This window comes from Phytophthora infestans, genomic scaffold, assembly GCF_000142945.1.
Source record: "Phytophthora infestans T30-4 supercont1.32 genomic scaffold, whole genome shotgun sequence".
NCBI classification, from domain to species: Eukaryota; Oomycota; class Peronosporomycetes; order Peronosporales; family Peronosporaceae; genus Phytophthora; species Phytophthora infestans.
Window position 1 is genome coordinate 469,258 of NW_003303727.1, and position 18,992 is coordinate 488,249.

Sequence of the window (18,992 nt, forward strand, 5' to 3'; positions counted from 1 at the left end):
CCGAACCGACAGGCTTAATTTCGAACAGCCCGCGTTCGCTTCCGTTTGGAAGACGATGTTTCGTTTCAAGAAGTACGACATAATAGCTCTAGACAAGACATTTCAAGCTACTAGACCAGTAGCTCCTGATTGCATTATCATCCATCTCAGCAAGCCCTTTCCCGGCACTCGACACGACTCATTTATACAGCAGCAAAGCCAGCTACTAGAGGCTGCATCTCCGTATCTTACTATTGGCAGCAAGTACTACGTCCTCTACGGTGACTCAGCATACGGGCAACCAGACCATGTTGTTGCACCCTTTAAAGGTGCATCGCTGAGCAACGACCAGCAAGAGCTCAACAGGAGAATGAGCAAGGTTCGTGTATGTGTGGAGTGGGGCTTCGGCCAAGTGGAACGCTACTGGGCGTTCTTGGACTATGCCAAAAACCAGAATCTTCGTTTGCAGAGGCTCGGTAAAATGTATGTTATGGGGGCACTGTTAGCGAACGTACATACTTGCTTATATGGGTGTCAAACCTCAACGTTTTTTCGTCTTCCACCTCCTAGCGTACGTGAGTACTTATACAGCTAACAAAAATTATTTTTGCTCTTACTTCTTTGCGTTAGTGATTGTCTCCATGCGTCTTGCCATCATACGCATCTGCGCTGTCATCACTCCCATCAGCTTATCATACGCTCGCGATCAAACTCCAGTCGATGCTCTTCATGTGCAAGACGGCGTGCTTTCAACTCTAGCTGCTGTTTCTTTTGATCAGATCGACTATTCTGCATGGCTGTCTTCGTATCTAGATAGTTCGCTATTAGCTCAGCGTTGGTTCGTTTTGCACGCTTGGACACTGGGGTTGAAAATGTCTCGCTCTCCGAGTCGCTCAAACGGGATCGATGCAACCCTGACATGGCGTCTCGAACTACTTCTGCAGCATCGGCTTCGCGCCGCTCTGCTTCCGGCTTTTCTTTATCCGTTTTGTCCGCCTTGACTTGTATAATACATTAGGCTTGGGAAATGGATTGAATCGGATCAATCGATATGTCTCGTCTGACTAATCCGATCGAGGTTGAATTGAATCCGATTGATCGATCGATCGGATCCAATCAAAAATGTATAAGATTCTAGGAGAAACACAAAAAATGATATAGTCCCTTGTGCTGGGATTCACAAGAAATACGTTCTTGTAGGTATAGAGTCTACCCAATGACATTTAAAACATTTACGATTCTATGAAACGATTTAAGACGTTCTGCATTAAATATTTGAGGTCATATTGTCGTACCGTACGTGTTGTTCGTCTCCAGGATGAGTTTTCCTGCAGCAGGAGTCCTAGCAAGAAGTTTTCTGCTAGGAAGTGTTTTTCGTAGGAGCCTAAGGCAGAGGAAAGTGACGAATTTTATTGTGTGTGGCTCTACGCTACCCGTCGGGACGCCGTCATGAAATCGTCAGCAGACGCACCTTCCGTATATTCAGTGCAGCATCTCGTTTATCGCGGAATACCAGCAATAGAGACTCCCGGAACACATCCGAAAACTACGCCACCGATTACGTCTGCGGCTAGCCCACTGCAGACTCCGGCGGAAAATTAATGAGCATATATCCAACAGCGTCGGCGACACGCCTGCAACGCTGTAGCCACGTCGTACCAGCACTTCTGCCTGCTTGTTGTTGAGCACCACCCAGCTCATCGAAGTGCCCGGGAACTTCCACGTCCCGCTGTGAAGCTGTCCATGGCGAGCCGAACATGTACAAGTCGCTCATCAAGAGTCTTGATTGGCGACTTGTACATGTACTTGAATCAAGATCATTGCCGCGCTGTCCGTCGTGGTACGCCCCACCGCTTACCACTTCACCGCCCGAACTATCCGCTCCTCGAAGCTCAAGTCCAAGTGTGATACCTCTCCCTGGGGAAAAACTAACGAGGGCCCTCCTAGAGAGGGCCCTCACACAAAACGGGCAGAGGTATTACCGTTAGTGCTGCAAATAGACCGTTAGTGACGCAGCCGTTAGTGATGCAAAAAGACCGTTAGTGATGCAAAAAAATCGTTAGTGATGCAATTCACAGCTTGTGACGTAAATAGATCTTCCAAAGTGCTATCTGAACGAAAACAGCTTCAGTCTTCAAATGGCTTCCAACCCAAGACTTGAGTTTCCGCCCGACGGCTATCTAGTGCTGCCCCTCAATCTCACGCAAGCAACTATTTCATGTGTGCTTCGACAAGCAAGACGATCTGATTATATTAGTGTTTTCCGTGAGGTGGGTGGCGAAGAAGACGACACATTCCGAAGCCAATCACGTCAAAATTGTCTTTCGCCACAGATGAAAAAGCTCCACAGGAAAATTGAGGAGGTGGTTACACTAGTTGATGCAAACTTTCGAGCACAAGTTTATTCATTTTTGTACTGGGCCTGAGCAAAGACCGCATGCAGACTTCACAAGTAGCGACGTGGAAGCTGTCAAGATGCGTTTTCCCCGCAGCATTCCAGCTAGTGTCGTCGTCGCGCTCGAAAGTGGTACACAATTAAGAGTTTACGCCGGATGTTACACTGTGGCACGCGAGGAGCGATCCCGGTTGGTGGATATCCCTATTGGTTACTGCATTGTTTTTCGGGGCGATCTTCTTCACGCTGGAGTAAGCTATTCACAGCACAACTACAGAGTCCACTGCTACTTGCAATTTGAAGGTGTTTCGTGGGTACCTGATATTGTCATGTCTGCTTTAACCTCAAGTTTTACCTGTCAATACTGCGGTTACGCTGATGCATCTTCCAATCGAATGCGTAACCATCGCTACTTTTGCTTATCTAACCCAGTCGGACAACAACACCGGGTGATTCGGCAGCAACTACAGAACGCAAAGGGAACCTACTCGTGTGATCTGTGCCAAAAATCGTTTGCAGTGAAAAGTAGTTTGAGGAGTCACATTAGCCGCAAACACTCTTAACCCAATAGCTCAATTCAATTTATATTGTTATTTTTATAATATTTTTTATTCAATTTTCTATAGACTTTGTTGAAGTGTTTTGAACACTTCAACTTGTTTGATATCATTGCAAAAATTGCACCGCATTTCAGTATCTCGATGTGTATTTTAATAAAGAAAAAAACAGATATACAAATTTAGCGAAGGTGACAGCCTTCTTAACAACTGAAGCCTTGCGCATCCATCAAACAGTGGTAGGTATTGACAGCTCTGTTTTCAACTGTGGCTGCGTATGGAGTGCGCCCTGCATACCCCCATGATCGTGCCGGGAGATACGGCTCTAAGAACGCAGAGGTCTGGTGAGTGCCAACAATTTCAAGTCTTGAAGGGGTCGAAGCGTGTTGTGGCGGGGATGCTGAATGATTTTGGTCTACCCTCTCGCTGTAAGTCGGTTCCCGCGCTGTACCGAAAGTGCCATGGTTGGCCTTGTGTGATCGCTGTGTAGATGATGCGCGTCGGTTTTGCCGGATCGGTGCAGGTTCTTGAATCCGCGATTCCGATACCTCGATGCTGTCGTGTCGGACCCACCAGTGTTTGTCGAAGTCCTCCGGAACAAGACATCGTTCACCGTTCGACTCAATGACTGCAATTAATTGGTGGAGACATGGTCGTCCATGTACACCACGAAAAACACCAGAGCAAACAGACTGCTTCGTCCGAGAATTGACAATCTTCTGAGCGTCGCGCCACAGCTCATGTGTAGCCGTGAGAGCCCACACCGTAATTACGCGAACAACACGAGCGTATCGGTTTTTCTGCAAAAGATATGGCGCACTAGTGGCGTTGTACTCATACAACCAACTTGTTCGTGATGCCGCAGCAACCCACCAGCTAAGTAGAGACTTGAAAACCGTGTACAGATCTCCTTGGCTTGACTTTAATCTCGCCTTCACTGTCGCGTGTGTGCCTTCCACAGTGGATGTATCTCGGATACCGTAGTGTCGGTAGCTGTTGGTGCAGTATTTTACGATTCGTGTCTTATACTTCCACCAGTGTAGGTCGAGGTAGTCCGAAACTACCTTCGACTTCAACTGTAACTCTCTGCATTTGGCTTCAAAGGCTTCTGCAGTCTCTGCATCAATCGCTTCGAAGAATGTCGACATAAATGAATCGGTTTCCCAGGAGTTTTCTTTCCTCGGTTGCCCAGGAGCGGGGTTGACGACATCAACCTGCCCGAGATGCAATCTTGTTTTAGCTTCCACGCTCTTCACCATATGCCACCTACACACCATTGAAGGTACGTCAGGGAACACCCTATCGAGGGCGTTCATACAAGCTAAATCGCGATCTGTTAATATCACGCGGGGCTGGTCAATCTCATTCTCCACCAGCAAAAGTTGTAGCATGTTGAATGCCCAGACGTAATCCTCCTCGGTCTCTCCTGGCAGCCAGCATTGAGCAACAGGCAGTACTGTGTTTGCCCCAGTAATTGTAATCACATTGAGCAATGGCAACTTGTACTGGTTTGTGTTGTAGGTACAATCGGTAATCAATACTCCACAATGCTGCCGGTACAATGCGGTCGTTGCAGGATGAGCCCAAAAGAGGTGTCTGAGCTGGTGAGTCTCTGGGTTTGTTGTCCATCGATGAAAGAACTTGTGTTTATTGAGCAGCTCAAACAAAGCCTCGATCGAGGTGTGGCTAGCCAGTTCATGGCGGCGCGTCGCATTCTTGGCGTTTGCAATATCCTTTGCGATCACTAGAGAGTTGGGGTCGACAGCAAGAAGCGTGGCTTGAATGTCTGATACAGAGATACCAGCAGCAGTTTGTAGACTAACTAGGTCACTAGCAGTGTCAGCGACAACAACAGTTGTGGAAGCTGCAGCCCGGCGACGAGGCTCTGCATGAACCCGGGCGTCACGAGAGGGCACGTGGTTGTGGTGTGAGCTTCGTGCCGTGTGAACGATTTTCCAGGGCCCAGTCGGGTGCTGTTTGCTCGCTGCACGGATACCAATTCTCATAGGGCACTCTGAGCGCTTCGATCCCCGCAAAGGGCGCTGACGGTCGGATTCAGTTAGATTCTGTGTGTTCTTGGGCACACCGGCTCGGTCACACTCATAATTTCGCACCCAAACGTCTCCATCATCGTTGTAGCGTACACGGCGTCGAGATACATTAAAGCCGTGGCTTAAGGTCCATGCATGTACTGCGGCTTCTGCTTCGTCATGAGACGAGTAGTTGGCTTCAGGTGGAGGTGGAATTAAAAAGAGCGGGGGTTTCTCCTTCTCCATTGTACGGTAACTTGGTTTGTGGTACTCGCTACTGAGCTCCTGTACACGCCAGCCATTCGCGTACGGCAACCCCATCCACAGTAATGGTACTCTTACAGCCTTTCAATATGTTAACAACCTTTCGTCTGGTTGGCAACAATGTACCGGTTACAGTACGGTAACGCTGTACCGGTAACAGTACCGGTAATACCTCTGTCCGTTTTGTGTGAGGGCCCTCTCTAGGAGGGCCCTCGTTTGGCAGTGTCTACCAGCACATCACGGCATTGGCTCGCCACTTCTTCCCTTCGTTGAGGTTGGAATTTTGCGCCATGATCTGTGTGTGATTGAAGTTTTTATACTTGGAATTTGTATGGCTTGATTCAATCCGATCGGATCCGATCGGATCGGATCGGTAGTTGCACCTGCACCAAATTCCTGTCGAGAAGCTACCTCCGTGGGACAGACTAAGGCTGCACGCCGAACGGTAATGAGCTGATTTCACTTCTCTACTTTGGCTTCACTACGTAGGCAAGATACCACATAAGTAGAATCAATGGACGCTCATGACGAGTCGAGCACAAACATTTCGTCGAACGCAAACACTTCATCGAGTGGATATCGGCGATCTCACAGTCACAAGCGTTCCGACATTTGGTCTTTCATTCGTGAGAACGATGAATTTTCCTATACCTGCTTGCTGTGCCCTACAGACTCAGCTTGTCGATGGTCATCAATTGCACACACCACTTTTCGCCGCCATCTTAAACGGTACCATCGTGACCAAAGTCTCCTTCATCGTCAAACACACATGTGTCACCACGGTGTACGCATTGTAGACATTATCGATTGCATCGAAGCTCCCCCCATGCGAGCTTCCACCTCGTACATTTGGGAGTAATCTCCACACACCATGTTACCACACAAATGCCAGAAGAAGTCGCAACGGAATAAGCGGTAGCGGTTGGAACAGATCGAGCACAATGACGCATTGTGATACAACGATGACAAGTTCCACGTGGATGTGGATGGAGATACAGCTTTAATGACTTCTGACTCGAGCTGGGTGGAGGAGCTCACGGACCAATTGTACTTAGATGACCCGAGTAAGCATTCACAAGCTCCGGAATCCCTTTGTCAGTTGGTGAGCCCAGTACCTTTGTACAAGTACGAGTTCGTGGATCCTGCAGCAAGTGACTATAGCGCTGTCCGGCGCTCGGATCGGGAAACCAGCGTAGAACCGGGTATCTGTTTGATTGACGACGCCCAGGTGGCTGAAGCGGGTGTCGTTCAAGGCGTTCTTGACGACCAGAGGCCGTTCGTGGTAGATAGTGTGTGAACACATAGATTGCTCTCGAGAAATTGACATCCCGATGGCTCCACGAAAGTGGACGTACTGAGTCCATTGATCGATCACCGTGTCGTATCCAATGGGGCAATCCAAATGGGGCGTAGCGATTTGAGGCAGCATATTGAGCGCACTTCGACCGTACGTAGGACTCAAGGCACCAAAACTAATAACGTACTACAGTCGTATCATCGACCTCGAGTTGGTAATCTCGTTCCAACAGAGTGATGGAGAATTCAGGCTCGTCAGTACTGTAAACCCCCCTTCTTGTCTCTCGTAGTGTTGCTTTTAATGTCCGCTTTAAATGGTATTCCACATCGGCTCGCAGTTGAGTAACGAGGGATTCGTCGAATTGAGCTTGTTTGAATCGCGTTGCTTGAATTGATTCTGCGATTGACTGAGTTGACTCTGAGTGAGCTGCGATTCCTGGAAGTGATCAATTGGCTTTGAGTCAGTTGAGTATCCTTAAATTGAGTTGAACTCTGCGATTCAGTGAGTTAACTGTGAGACAGCACGTTTTCCCTTGAGGTTCCAGGCTGGGAGCAACTGAGTCGACGCTGCGTTAGCTGACAGTTTCTAGTGTTCTTGGATTGAGTCTTCGAGATGACGTGTCGGAGCTGTATCCAGAGAATGTACTGAACCATCCGAGAGCACTGCAAACGCTTGATAAACCTGTGAACGCACAGGTTAATGGACGGAAGAAGTCTATTCTATTCGAGCGTCCTCGACTCACTCAGTCGCAGCTCAGCCAGTCGCAATCACAGGCGAATTGCAAGCATCCGTTGATTCAAAGTCAGCTCAGTATGTCTTAATTTCATCAGTACCAGTCTCAATCCAAGAACACTCGAGACACCCAATTGACTCAGAGCCATTCACATTCACACTCGTAGTCCTCGACGAAATCTTCACCGTAGTCGTCGTCGATCACTGCTGGACCTAATGCAGCCATGAAGTCTTCGTCCTCGAAGATGCACGAGTCGACGTTAATGACGTACACAGAGTCTCTTCTTGGATACTTTGTTTTCCTCCACTTCATACAGGTCCGAGCAGTCACTACAGACCTCATAAATGACAGTAGAATTCACGACATAGTATGTTGCTGCAAAATTCGCACTTCTGGTGCAGGTCGAAAGGGATTAAACTGCCACATGTGCATGTCCGCAAGCCGAACCGAGTGCGAACCAATATGCTCAGGACGATGACGCATTCACTCCTAGGATAAGCTGGTGCTCACCGCCTTCCGTCCCATTTGGGTCCCCTCCAGTTTGTACAGCTTTCAGATCGAAGGTACTGGAGATTCTTCAGCTGAAATTGCATCCATCAACGAAAACCGCGTGATTTCCAGCTCTTCATTGACCGTCGTCAGCAACTCCACGAACACCTCGCCTTTTCGATTAACAACGTTGACCTGAACTCCGTGGCGAAGACGAACATTGCCTTCGTGTTGGTTACTGTGATGAACCTGACGCTGCGCGACTGCAATATTTCGACGCTCAGCAGTAGCTTCATGCGCGAATTGGATCCAATACCTGGACTTGTCGTGGAAAGCATCCACACCGAGTATGTGGACGGCACATACTCCGCACTGAAGGAGTGTACTTGTCTCACAACGCTCTCACGGTTTTCCCGGGGTCGTCGCTCAACACGAGCAGATTGGAATCGCTATACATCCAGGGCAACGAGATCAAGGACTTCAACGTAACCAAAGATCAGTTCGCGCATATTCAAGGGTTTACAGCGTTTATCAGTACGAGTGGATCCCCATGGAGCTCTACAGGCAGCAAGTCCATACCTAAGGACATGGTTTCGGCCGACAGCGACAACGTGCTTTTGTGCCAAACACCCGATGACATGGACAGCGCGGTTGCGGCTGTCGATTAAAACCCGCTAGCGTCACCTCGTCTCATAAGCAGTTCATTCCAGTGGTCTTGGCAAATTCCTGCGCTTTAAATCCTCTCACGGTTTCTATGTGCGTCACTGCTGTCGATCTCGCTGCCCTCATAGACAACACGCCGCGGGTTGCTCCTGCGTCCTAAACTAGCGATACTATCGGCGCTGCCGGGGCCGATGCTGATATTCGACGCGGCCTCCAACGCCTCGACGGGATCAGCTGCTTCGTCCTTGCTTAACAGCTGTGGTTTCGGTTATTGATGCAGGACTCCTGTTATTGATACACCTGCTGCAGGAGTATCAAAAACTAGGAGTCTATAGCAAATATGACAGATTTTGTATAATAAAAATATATTGGCCTAAAAACGTTTTTACACAAGGCTGTGAACTTGTCGATCCGATCCGATTGAATCCGATCGGAACGAAAGTGATCGATAGATCAGCCAATCGGATCACAATCGATCATGATCGGATTTGATCGAATCGATCGATCGGATTTTATTTTCGCAACCCATCCCTACTTGTATTTATGCGTCATATTGAACATCGCAAGCTAACAAGTTAAGCATATCTTTACAGCACATTCAACATAAACTTACCAGTGATGGAATGTCCGTCAGTAGCTGCTCTCGCTCGGTGAAGTCTTCAGCTGTACCTGAGGCTCGAAGTGACTCCATCTCATCTCGGCGAAAGGCATCCAGCAAGGCAATGAATGGGCGGCGTCATGCCTTTCCATCAGCTGTGCATGTCGATAAAATTTATTTCACGCCACTAGCTACGTGATCCCACGCAATAAGCGTTTCTCCGTGTCCAGCAGCCCAAGGTGTGTACTTCACAATCACTTTGAGGAGGAGAATGTCACTGGAGGGTAGGAAGCGAAAAGCTCTTTTTCCGCTTCGACTTGCCTTCGCTAGTCTCCGTAAACTCTGCATGATCCGTCGCATGGGCGTCGCTGTCTTGACCTGGCATCGCGTTTTTCGAACTGATTATAGCCAGTTGTTTACTGTCACCCGATGTCACTGAGAGTACGGTTCTATTAACGTGCTTTTGCTTCTAATCAAATCGCAGTGGACACCTACCCACAACCGTGAAAGGTTTCACAGCTCCAAATTACAGTCTCGTTCCAACTGCTATTGCGAACTGTAACTAAATAATTCTCCGCGACTCATTATTGGCGGAAAGCTCCAGCTTCTTAGCTTTTCAACGATACCTCGTGAAAAAAGGGTCTTATTGGTCGATCCAGGAGGAAGTTTCAACAAGATACAAAAATTCCAGCCGAAAAGCACCTTCTTGCACGGAATTAGTGTTAATAACATCCATGACAAAAAACACTCGCCAAAAAGCTGTCTTTTCCAGCCTTTTTTACTCCACAAAAATGCTTTATCTTGTCATGTTAGAGTTATTATTTTCTATTGCCAAAGATCCAGCTGAATCGCATTGATAATTCATAGAAAAATGAAGCTGTATTCACTTGTGGTTAGCTACGTTGTTGATATTGCTATTACTTAGGTATTCTGTCGCCTGCTTAAGTAGCCACGCCGCACTTAGTTGAAGCAGATTCCATACGCTGGATCTCCTTCCTGTTACGTTTCATCAGCACTTGCGTCTTTGCGCGGAGGTTATCAGCTCGTGTGCCTAAGCTGCTCATAACGCAACCTGTTGAGAAAATAGGCTCTTGCAGTGCGTTGGAGGAAGCCCGTCCCAGCCAAACCCGGGCTAATCCTGTGATAGATGAAAAGTAGATACGGCCAACATCTGGAAACTAACGAAGGATATCGACATGCTCACAGACGCCCCCCCCCAGCAGACGCAGCCACTACGTCGAGCAAGTAGCAACGGGGTGAAGAAGCTCTTTGACCTTAACTCGTCCTCCGATTGAAGCACTGCTTCAGAGACCCAGTCCTCTGCTCACTGCCGTCACTCTTCCAAACCGAAAGTGTCAACCTGGATTGGAGCCCCATAAATTTTCTTCTCGTCAGTAGCTGTTGGATCAATTATAAGATGCGTTGGTGAAGCAGTGCCAAATTCTCACTTGCAGTACTTACGCTGGTGTGAAGCGAGCTAAACACATTGCGGTGTGCATTGACCAGCAACGCATTGTCGGCTGCGATGAACTGCGCGAGCTGCGGGGCTTCATCTACTTATTCACTATGTTTACCCGTACAATACATGGAACGGTACATGGATGGAACATGAACTACCGGTAGTCGGTATTTCTCACTATCGAGGCAAAGATATTTGCTTCAGGATCGATCCTAATTACTTGATCTCAATATGAATTTTAAATTACAAGATCGGTAATTTATGGACAATACTTGGTTGAATACACTTGAGGGTATAGTGCCGGCATCTCCAACTTAAAGGGAGCTTATGTAAGCGATTGGGATCTGCTTACTCGCGTATGCTTGACAAAAAACCATAAGCAGTGACCTTTCTATCTATATCATGTTTTTTTGGCATTGCACACGGCCAGCAGCAGTAATTTCATTTATTATGGCCAATAAAAAAATATAAAAATGTGGTATCAATTGATTGCATTGGACATAGCCACCCTCTTGGACACAACCCATTGCTTACACCTCCATGCACCCCTGATCACCTGGACACGCTGCCAGCCTCGATTTCGGCGACGTCGCCTTCACTCACAGCATCACTCTCACCCACTCCGCTGCTGCCGCCCCCCCCCCCCCGCTGCATCCCGCCATCTCCCCCGCTGCCGCCACCATCTCGACCGCTGTCGTCGTCGTCACCACCAGCGTTGGCAGTAGTAGAGCCTTGCGCTCGTCGCCTACGCTTCTTTCCCGGTCGTGTCGCCGGCGGGAGCTCTCGTGTTTTGTGTCCCTCGAGCAGTGTCCCCGGGATGTTGCTCCCATTTTTCCACTCCTAGGTGCCATATACGAAAGCATTTATTTCTGCCCTCGCAGCCCACATTGCACAGATATTTCCTACAGCCACCACAGGTTGCATTAGCCTAGCAATCTATACGACAAGCAACATCACCCACCGTTTGTTCCCGTTTGAACATTTCGGGCAGAAATACTTGGTGAATTTGCGCGGCTTGACCTTGTACACAGCGCACATCTTACAGGAGCGCTGGTGGCGTTTCACCCCCCCCGCCGCTCACACTGGACTGTATCCGGATTCTCTTCCATCTTGTTGCGCGGACGCGAACCATGTTCCCCTCTTGCTAGGGACGCTGCTGTGCGTTCCTGACCGGTTACTGCTCTCTAAAATTGCGGCATCATAAAATAAGTTAGCGTTATGCTGGATAACCAGAACATTTTTCACCCTTGTGTTGGATGTGATTCAACATAAACTTACCTCGGTCGAGTCTATAGCGAGCGGCTGCTCCATCAACGTTTCCAGAAACGCAAAGTGTCATGGACGGCGTTGGTCGTTTATCTTCCGGAAGTATCGATACATGATGAAGTCGTTTACGACCGCCATGTCGAACAGCCCGAGAAAGAGAGTTTTATAGTACTTTCGCGTCTTGTAGGAGAGCTGGACGCTATATCGCTGCATCCTCAGCTGGTCATGGACGTCTACACCGCCCATCCAGCGTGATAGTCCCGCCCCAATTCTGGAGCCGGGGTGGGCTTCATTCCACCGTTGACACGACACACTACAGTACACAAGCATTAGTATGGATGCTAGAGCCTTCAAAATACTTAGAAACATACTCACTACCCCAGGCCGTCGGCTGCAACCAGAGGACAGCATGTGCACTGGGGTTCGATCCATCCACGTGACGGCTGTCAGCTGCGGGAAGCGCTTGTTTTCGGCCAACTTGGTGGTACTCTGTGCTGGGATGGTAACCTTTTTCTTATTGACGGTCTTAGTCTTCATCTTCGTGGCCACGTCTTTCGCAAATTCAGAGCGATCTACAGAGATCGTTCCGGTCAGGTACATTCGCCGGTGTAGGAGCTCCAGTGCCAGCTTTACATAGGTATAGAAGCGGTCTGTAATGACCAGTCTCCACGGCGAAGTAGTGGACGGATGATAGAGGGCAATCATATTTCGGGGCACTGGGGTTTGTAGATGCGCCTTGGCACCGCAATATACTTCAATTCTATTGAAAACCAGAGAAAAACGTTGTGTCAGCTAAATGCTGGATGGTCAGCGAGATTTGATGCCTTATGTTTGACATCAGACAACATAAGGACTTTAAGCAAAAAAAATGATGGCGAGCTTGAACTCGCCATCATTTTTTGACGCACCTCGTGCAGTACGCAGTTTTGGCACAGGCTGCAACGAACACCTTCGTCCCCCATTTGTGGGGCTTATCCTTTTTGAACTGGCGAGTTGGATTGTACCGAGAACGGGACGGCAACGTAGTTCGTCGAAGCTTATAACAGGGGGCGCTTGGTATCCTCGTGCGAAAGTTCTTTGTAGCACGTCAGCAACAGGCCGTATTTTCCACCCTCGGTCGAGCCGTGCCTGGGGTGACTTGTTATTCGAAAAGTGAAGGTAGCCCATTATGTAAAAGAATCGGTTCTTGGTCATGAACTGTCCAAATCGATTCGCTGGCAGTGCACCAATCCTTTTCAGAGACCAATGAGCCACAACGCCCTTCCGGATAGGTGCCAGCATCCGTGCAATCAACAGGGCCATCACTCGTAGCACCTCCCAGGCTTCAATGTCCGCTACGCCAGCTACACGCCGCTTGATATCACCAAACTCTTATTTTTCTCCTCCAGCCCGCCGTTGTTGGGACCGAATCGCCCGTGCACGCTGTGGAATAGATTGGGAATGATATTGATTGCTTTCAATCACAATCTGACACCAAAGCTTTGGCGGCATAAAGTAGAACAGCAAAGCCAACGGGTTGTTTGCAATTGCAAGAACACTCGTTGATGGTCCATACGGTCCATCCTTGTACGTGGGGTCTGCACCAAACTTAGCAGGATCTGACATCAACAGAACCATCATTATGTTAGTCCTTCTCTTGGATGTCCCGGTCCGCACACACAATTGCGTTGGACTTGGCCACCATAGCGTATCGTACTCCCACCCGGTACTTTTCATTGCCTTGGTAGTTTCACTGTCCTTTGCTACTGACGACCACGCAGACGCAGGAAGCTCATCTTGTTATTTATCAGCATCCTCGTCGGTCAGCTCTCCAATTTCCCAGTCCGAAACCCAGGTGCAGTCATCATCTTCCGCATCGTCTTCATCTTCAGCCTCTTCATGCAGATCTTCATCCTCATCTGAGTTGAGGCCAGTGCACGTCTGAGCTCCCGGGTCCATCATGTTGGGGTCACCGTCGACAAAGCACGTCGGTTCTGCCGTTGTCGCCTCTGAGTTATCGTCTTCGGCACCACTGGATTTAGCCTGCATTCAAAACCAGTGACGTCTTATGTTAGTTTTATGTTGAATACCCTTCGTCGGAACAAACTTTATGATGGATACATAAACATAACGTACCGAGTTATCTTCGCCTTCCTCGCTCTCATCGTGAATGATAAGTCGGCGGCGCTTCCTTGATGATCTGGTACCAGCGCGCTTTCCCTTCGCGATGGTGGACGATTGGACTTCTGGGCTTGTTCGGATAGAAGGGGCTGCTTCACTCGTCTCCCCAACCTCGACTTGGAATATAATCCCGGCAACTGCTGCTTCTACGTCCGCAGCTACAGTGTCTTGGGAGTGGGCTGGAAGCCGATGCAGCATGTGTCGGTGTATCTCCTCCGGGTGTCGAAAGGGCACTATTCCACATGGCCGGAACCTGCACCGGGGCTCTCTTCTTACCTGGTGGCGCCTTCTTCTTGCACACTACCTTCTCGTCCGCTCGCGGCGCTGGGTTTGTCAATAATGTCTCCTCTCCGTCCGCAGGCACGGTGTCGGCTTCAACTGGGACTTCGATATCTTCTGCCGATGCTTCGGCTCTTTTGGTCTCATCATCCTTGTCCTCTGCCGCATCATCGCCGCTGCCGTCATCGACGCAGGCTTTCGGTTTCAGGGCGCTTAGTGATTTCGCTGCGGCCTTCTTTTGTGGGGCGTGCTGATTGTCAGCTACTCGTCGAACGCGTCGCTCCCGCCGGAGAGCGTATGCGGATTGCATGCTCCTCGCTTCTATCCGGTTTGCTACGGGGTTTCTTGCCAGTGGAAGCCGCCATTGTTCGCGCCAGCTATTTTTCTCGAATGAGCGAAATCAGTGGCTGTCGGCCAACAATATTTGGTAAGTGCGGACACCCTTTTTCTGGTGCTCTGCAGGAATTTTAAACCCTACACCTGTGCATTCGTTCGTTTTACACACACGAAATAAACTTAATCTTTGTATTCTAGTCAGGCCGATACAAACTATAAGTAAAAAAATCCTTATACAGCATAAAATAGATGCTGCGACAAAATTGAACTGGGGTATACACCCCTTTTGTTGTAGGGTCCAACATAATGGGAACTAAGGGGTTAGGTGCGCGAGCACAAAAACAGCAAAATTCGCGCTCGTAGGCCTTAAGTTCGAAAACCAGGAGCGCACTGACTCGAATGCTCGTTCTTGTACCCATTTGATCGTCGTTCTAATTGGTGAAACAGCTACTCAAAATTTGTACGATTTTCAACGCAGGAGCTAAGCCTGTTTCTCTCGGCGCTCGACCTTCGCGGACGACGGTGATTCTGACAAAAGAGCTGCTGTTGCAGGAGAAACTACTTCTTCCGGCAGTGTTGCTGTTGACGCAAGCAAGTGCATTATGCAGCAACTTTAGTCTGCGTTGAAGCCGCCAGCTGCCGCTAAACAAGCCATCACAAATTTCCAGTCGATAGGTCCGTTCAAGGTGGTCCCCCCATACACAAAACGAGACTTCCTACTTTTTTAAGTGGGGAGTAAGGGTCGAGTACCGCGACGAAAACAACAAGCTCACAGTCCGTTGGGCGTGTTTGGCCGATGAAACGTGCAGAACTTCAGGTGAGAATCTCTACCGGATGTCAACAGGAAAAACATCCCGAGCTGCCCACCATCTCCGACTGGTACATACTCTTGCGTCGCCGAAGCCAGACTTTGAAGTTACTGACAAGAGTAAGCGAGATAGCGAGATCGAAAAACTCCGCGCCTCACCACTGCTCGCTAACAATCCGGCTCGGCTGAATTTACTACTGTAAACACTGGAAATTGTCAACCACAATTTGTTGCTGAAAAGTGGTGAGTATAAAGGGTCGAAGATGCTGAAAGCACTGGTGGTGAGAAGGGACATGCAGACGGACCTTGGCACCAAGCGTTTTAGTACGGCCATCATCGAGCTTATCAGTTCACGAAGACGGAGAGGATGGGGTACCTTGCTGATAACCGAGAGGTTTACCGGAACTTCACACTAGTTGCCGTTTTTTGGACATGCAAAACCACCAACGACAAATATCTGAGGCTGAGGGTGTACCTGGGCGATAAGGACTGGCATATCAACTCTGTTCTTCTCGGGACAAAGCCGTTTCACCCGGCTTACAGTGAGCGGGAAGGTGGAATCCAAAAGCCATTTCGCATGTGGTTGACGAGTTCATTAGCTGACTTTGACTTGAAGCCCCAACGCTTCTTTGGGGCGCCCAGCGACGCGGGTGGCGACGTCAAATTTATGCTGCGCTCAAATTTACAGCTGCGCTGGGAGTGGCGTTTTGCCCACATGGCCCATGCCGCCACCAAAATGTCGTGTGGGTTGGGTGGAAGGAGAAGTAAAGAGGCCAACCCTGAAATGGCGGGTCTAATTACGAAGATGACGACTGTTGTTTCGAATGTAAACCTGGTATCCTCGGATGGAGATTTGTTTGGTGAGCTTTGTAAGGAGAAACCAAAAGGAGCATCAAAGCGTCTTATCGGGCATTCTGCATCACAATTTCTGAGCACGACGAATGCGATGAGGCGGGTACTGGACAAATGGGAGGCTGTTGTCGAGTGGTACAAGATACGAGCAGACCGTGCCATACATGAACGCCGACCACCTCCGGCTTTTCCTTTGGAAAATTGACATTCCGAGCTTGTCCAAGCACTATCACTGCTTGCGCCGGTTGCGGATTTGAAGTTTAAATACGAGGCAGAGCGGCCAGAGCAGGTGGAATACCCATGTCGCTGTACATGATCCGCATTGACAATCTTTGTCCCGGTCAACCAATCTTACACTACCTGTCAGCCGATGAGAAGCCACAGTGGATACCAGCGAGCTCCCTGACATCTCTAGCTGCGAAGACCCGTGATCTCTTACGCGAAGCTTTGGACGAACGGTTTTTCGCTCGCTAGTACAAGGGTTCTATGTTTGATAAGTGTGATTTCGTGCTTTAAATGATGTTAAAACTCCACCTAATCTACAAAAACACCCAAGAATCACTCAATCGCGCTGTGACCCTGTGTTACCGGCAGCACGGATTAAAGGGAAAAGAAGCCGTCAGCAGATTGAGCGCAGTCAATGACAAAGTTCGATCAAACCTACTATATTTGTTGAAGAAGGTCGCTGGACCATTAGATGGTGTAGCAGGCCACGTGGGCGCGTCTTCACCTCAGTTGATCCGTCCAGAGGCACGGCTTGCGCCTCGCACTAGACCTGTTGTGGCGCCTCGCGCTGATAAACGGGCCGAAGATGAATTGGATTGCTGGATGGTGGATGTCGAGCGCAACGCCAATATGGCTGCGAAAGAAACTGTGCTTCATCTCTGGAAGCGGCTTGAGCGTTCCGGACAATACCGAATCATCCCAAAAGCGGTACGTGTGCTCTTCTCGATTCCTGTTTCGTTCTGTCAAATTGAGAGGTACTTCAGCGTCAGTGGCGAAATGGTGTCGGTGCAACGAACTACATGTAGTTTGTCGGGAGACACCATCGTCATGGGCGTATTTATAAACAGGAATCCAGAGCTCGTGAATCTACTACAATGCGAAGGAATTCCTTGGGGCCAGCACCACTTCCACAAGCCTTCGAACCTTCTACTTGACATCGACCCGGACCTCTACATGGACGTCGTTAATCCAGATATTATTGCCGAGTTTGTTTCAAGTACCAGCGTTTCTAGGGAGTTTAACGAAGAAGAAGAGAAGTCAGCTCTGGGAATAACAAATGCATTTACGCGTGGACCGAACCATCCTGGTCCTTGTTGTAGATGGGAGCTTTGAAATTCGAGTGTAGAGCTTCTTAACTAGTCGTCTAGGCGGTGCATGGTCTGCCGAATGTTGGGCACCTCGAGAATACCAGCTACGGCAGCCTCGAGGTCCTTGCAACCGATCTTAACAACCTGCGAAGTCATCTGCCCCTGTCAGCAGTCACGCCACCATACCGATGTCGTTGTGGCCACGAGGGCGCGTGGTCTCCGTGATGTCCTTGCCCGTCGCGTCCAGAATCAGCTCTCGCACCTCCATCATCAGGGTCGGGATGGTGATCTTAGCGCCACCGCCGCGCTTACGCTGCTGCACGTGCTTACACCACTGGCGCAGCAGATTGTGCTCGATGTGCTCCAGGAAGTCGTACACGTACATCGTGCTGAACATCGCCTTAGGCACCTGACGCTTCTTGTCGAAGGGGGAGACGACCGGGTACGGCGTCGTGACAGGCATGCCGTCAATATCGCCGTGGGTCTCGTCACCGGCTCATCGTGACCAACAGCATCAACCCGAGCCTGCACGCGCACCACGTTGCCAGTTGGGTTCTCGACAACGAGACGCACAGAGATTACCGGGGCCTCGCTGTTGAAACGCTCAATGATCTTGAGCTCCACCGTCGACACGCCCAACTTCTCTAGGCGCTCGGCGTAACGGTACGCCAGAATGCGAGCCACCCCCTCCAGGTACTGGGGGTCAACGATTGCCTGAGGCAGGATGTTCAGGAACACGTGGCTGCTCTTGGTCAGCAGAGATGACTGCTTCACGAGCGGTTTGGCCAGGCTAACGTCCAAAGCGATCAGCGCATCCATAGGTGAGCGCTCAGGGCACGGGTACACGTCGTACTGCGAGCGCGAGCCACTGCCATCCTGGTCAAGCTGACGCACCACTGCATGCATGAAAATGCGCTGTAAGCGGGTGGTCACGCTGTGCGAGTCAGCCTCCTCCACCTTGGTCCGATACAACCGCACATTCATGACCTCCGGTGCCAACGGCGTCACACTGTAGTTCTGCATACGACACAGGACCAGCTTGTAGGCGATCGGGGCCTCCATTTGGCGCACGACCTTGTCCTCGTTGTAGTTCAGACGGCCAGGGATCGTGTAGATGTTCGGGTACAACGCCATGTTAGCATTGTGGGACGAGCTGTTCTCAATGTTCTGCGGGCGTACCGAGGTCACGCGGCAGAAGTTGTGCGACAGAGGCTCGGATCCGCTGACTTGAGGTACGCCTCGGTCTATTCCAGCAGGTTCGCCTCCTCCGAGCGACGCACATACACAACAGGATCCTTGCCGACAATGTCTTGTTCGCGAGCGGGAGCAACGTCATCACGTCCGTGAACACGTTCTTGAAAGCTTCCAGGTTAGTAAGGCGGACAATAGCGCCGATACGCTCGAAGTCCGGGGAAAATCTTCTAGTAGCTCTCGACCGGCTTGAGCAACGGCTTGTCCACGGTCGAAGCCGTCAAATTTGACACTTGGTCACACCCATATGTGATGAATAGGTC

The 18,992-nt window shown here is 49.7% G+C and overlaps 3 protein-coding genes across 3 annotated transcripts; 2 read left to right on the plus strand and 1 right to left on the minus strand.

Annotated features, from left to right (window-relative positions):
• Nucleotides 1–5,739: 5,739 nt before the first annotated feature.
• On the plus strand, nucleotides 5,740–6,522 carry PITG_14068 (uncharacterized protein; the record flags this gene model as incomplete). Its single annotated transcript, XM_002899158.1, has 2 exons — nucleotides 5,740–5,851; nucleotides 6,281–6,522. The coding sequence occupies 2 exons, from the start codon at nucleotides 5,740–5,742 to the stop codon at nucleotides 6,520–6,522; spliced, it is 354 nt and encodes a 117-aa protein (XP_002899204.1).
• Nucleotides 6,523–15,576: 9,054 nt separating this feature from the next.
• On the plus strand, nucleotides 15,577–16,081 carry PITG_14070 (uncharacterized protein; the record flags this gene model as incomplete). Its single annotated transcript, XM_002899159.1, has 2 exons — nucleotides 15,577–15,637; nucleotides 16,002–16,081. 2 exons carry the CDS (start codon nucleotides 15,577–15,579, stop codon nucleotides 16,079–16,081), a joined length of 141 nt encoding a protein of 46 aa, XP_002899205.1.
• Nucleotides 16,082–17,630: 1,549 nt separating this feature from the next.
• Nucleotides 17,631–18,612, minus strand: PITG_14071 (acetyl-CoA carboxylase, putative; the record flags this gene model as incomplete). The annotated part of the gene is made up of 3 exons (XM_002899160.1): nucleotides 17,631–17,731; nucleotides 17,809–17,962; nucleotides 18,010–18,612. 3 exons carry the CDS (start codon nucleotides 18,610–18,612, stop codon nucleotides 17,631–17,633), a joined length of 858 nt encoding a protein of 285 aa, XP_002899206.1.
• Nucleotides 18,613–18,992: the final 380 nt, after the last annotated feature.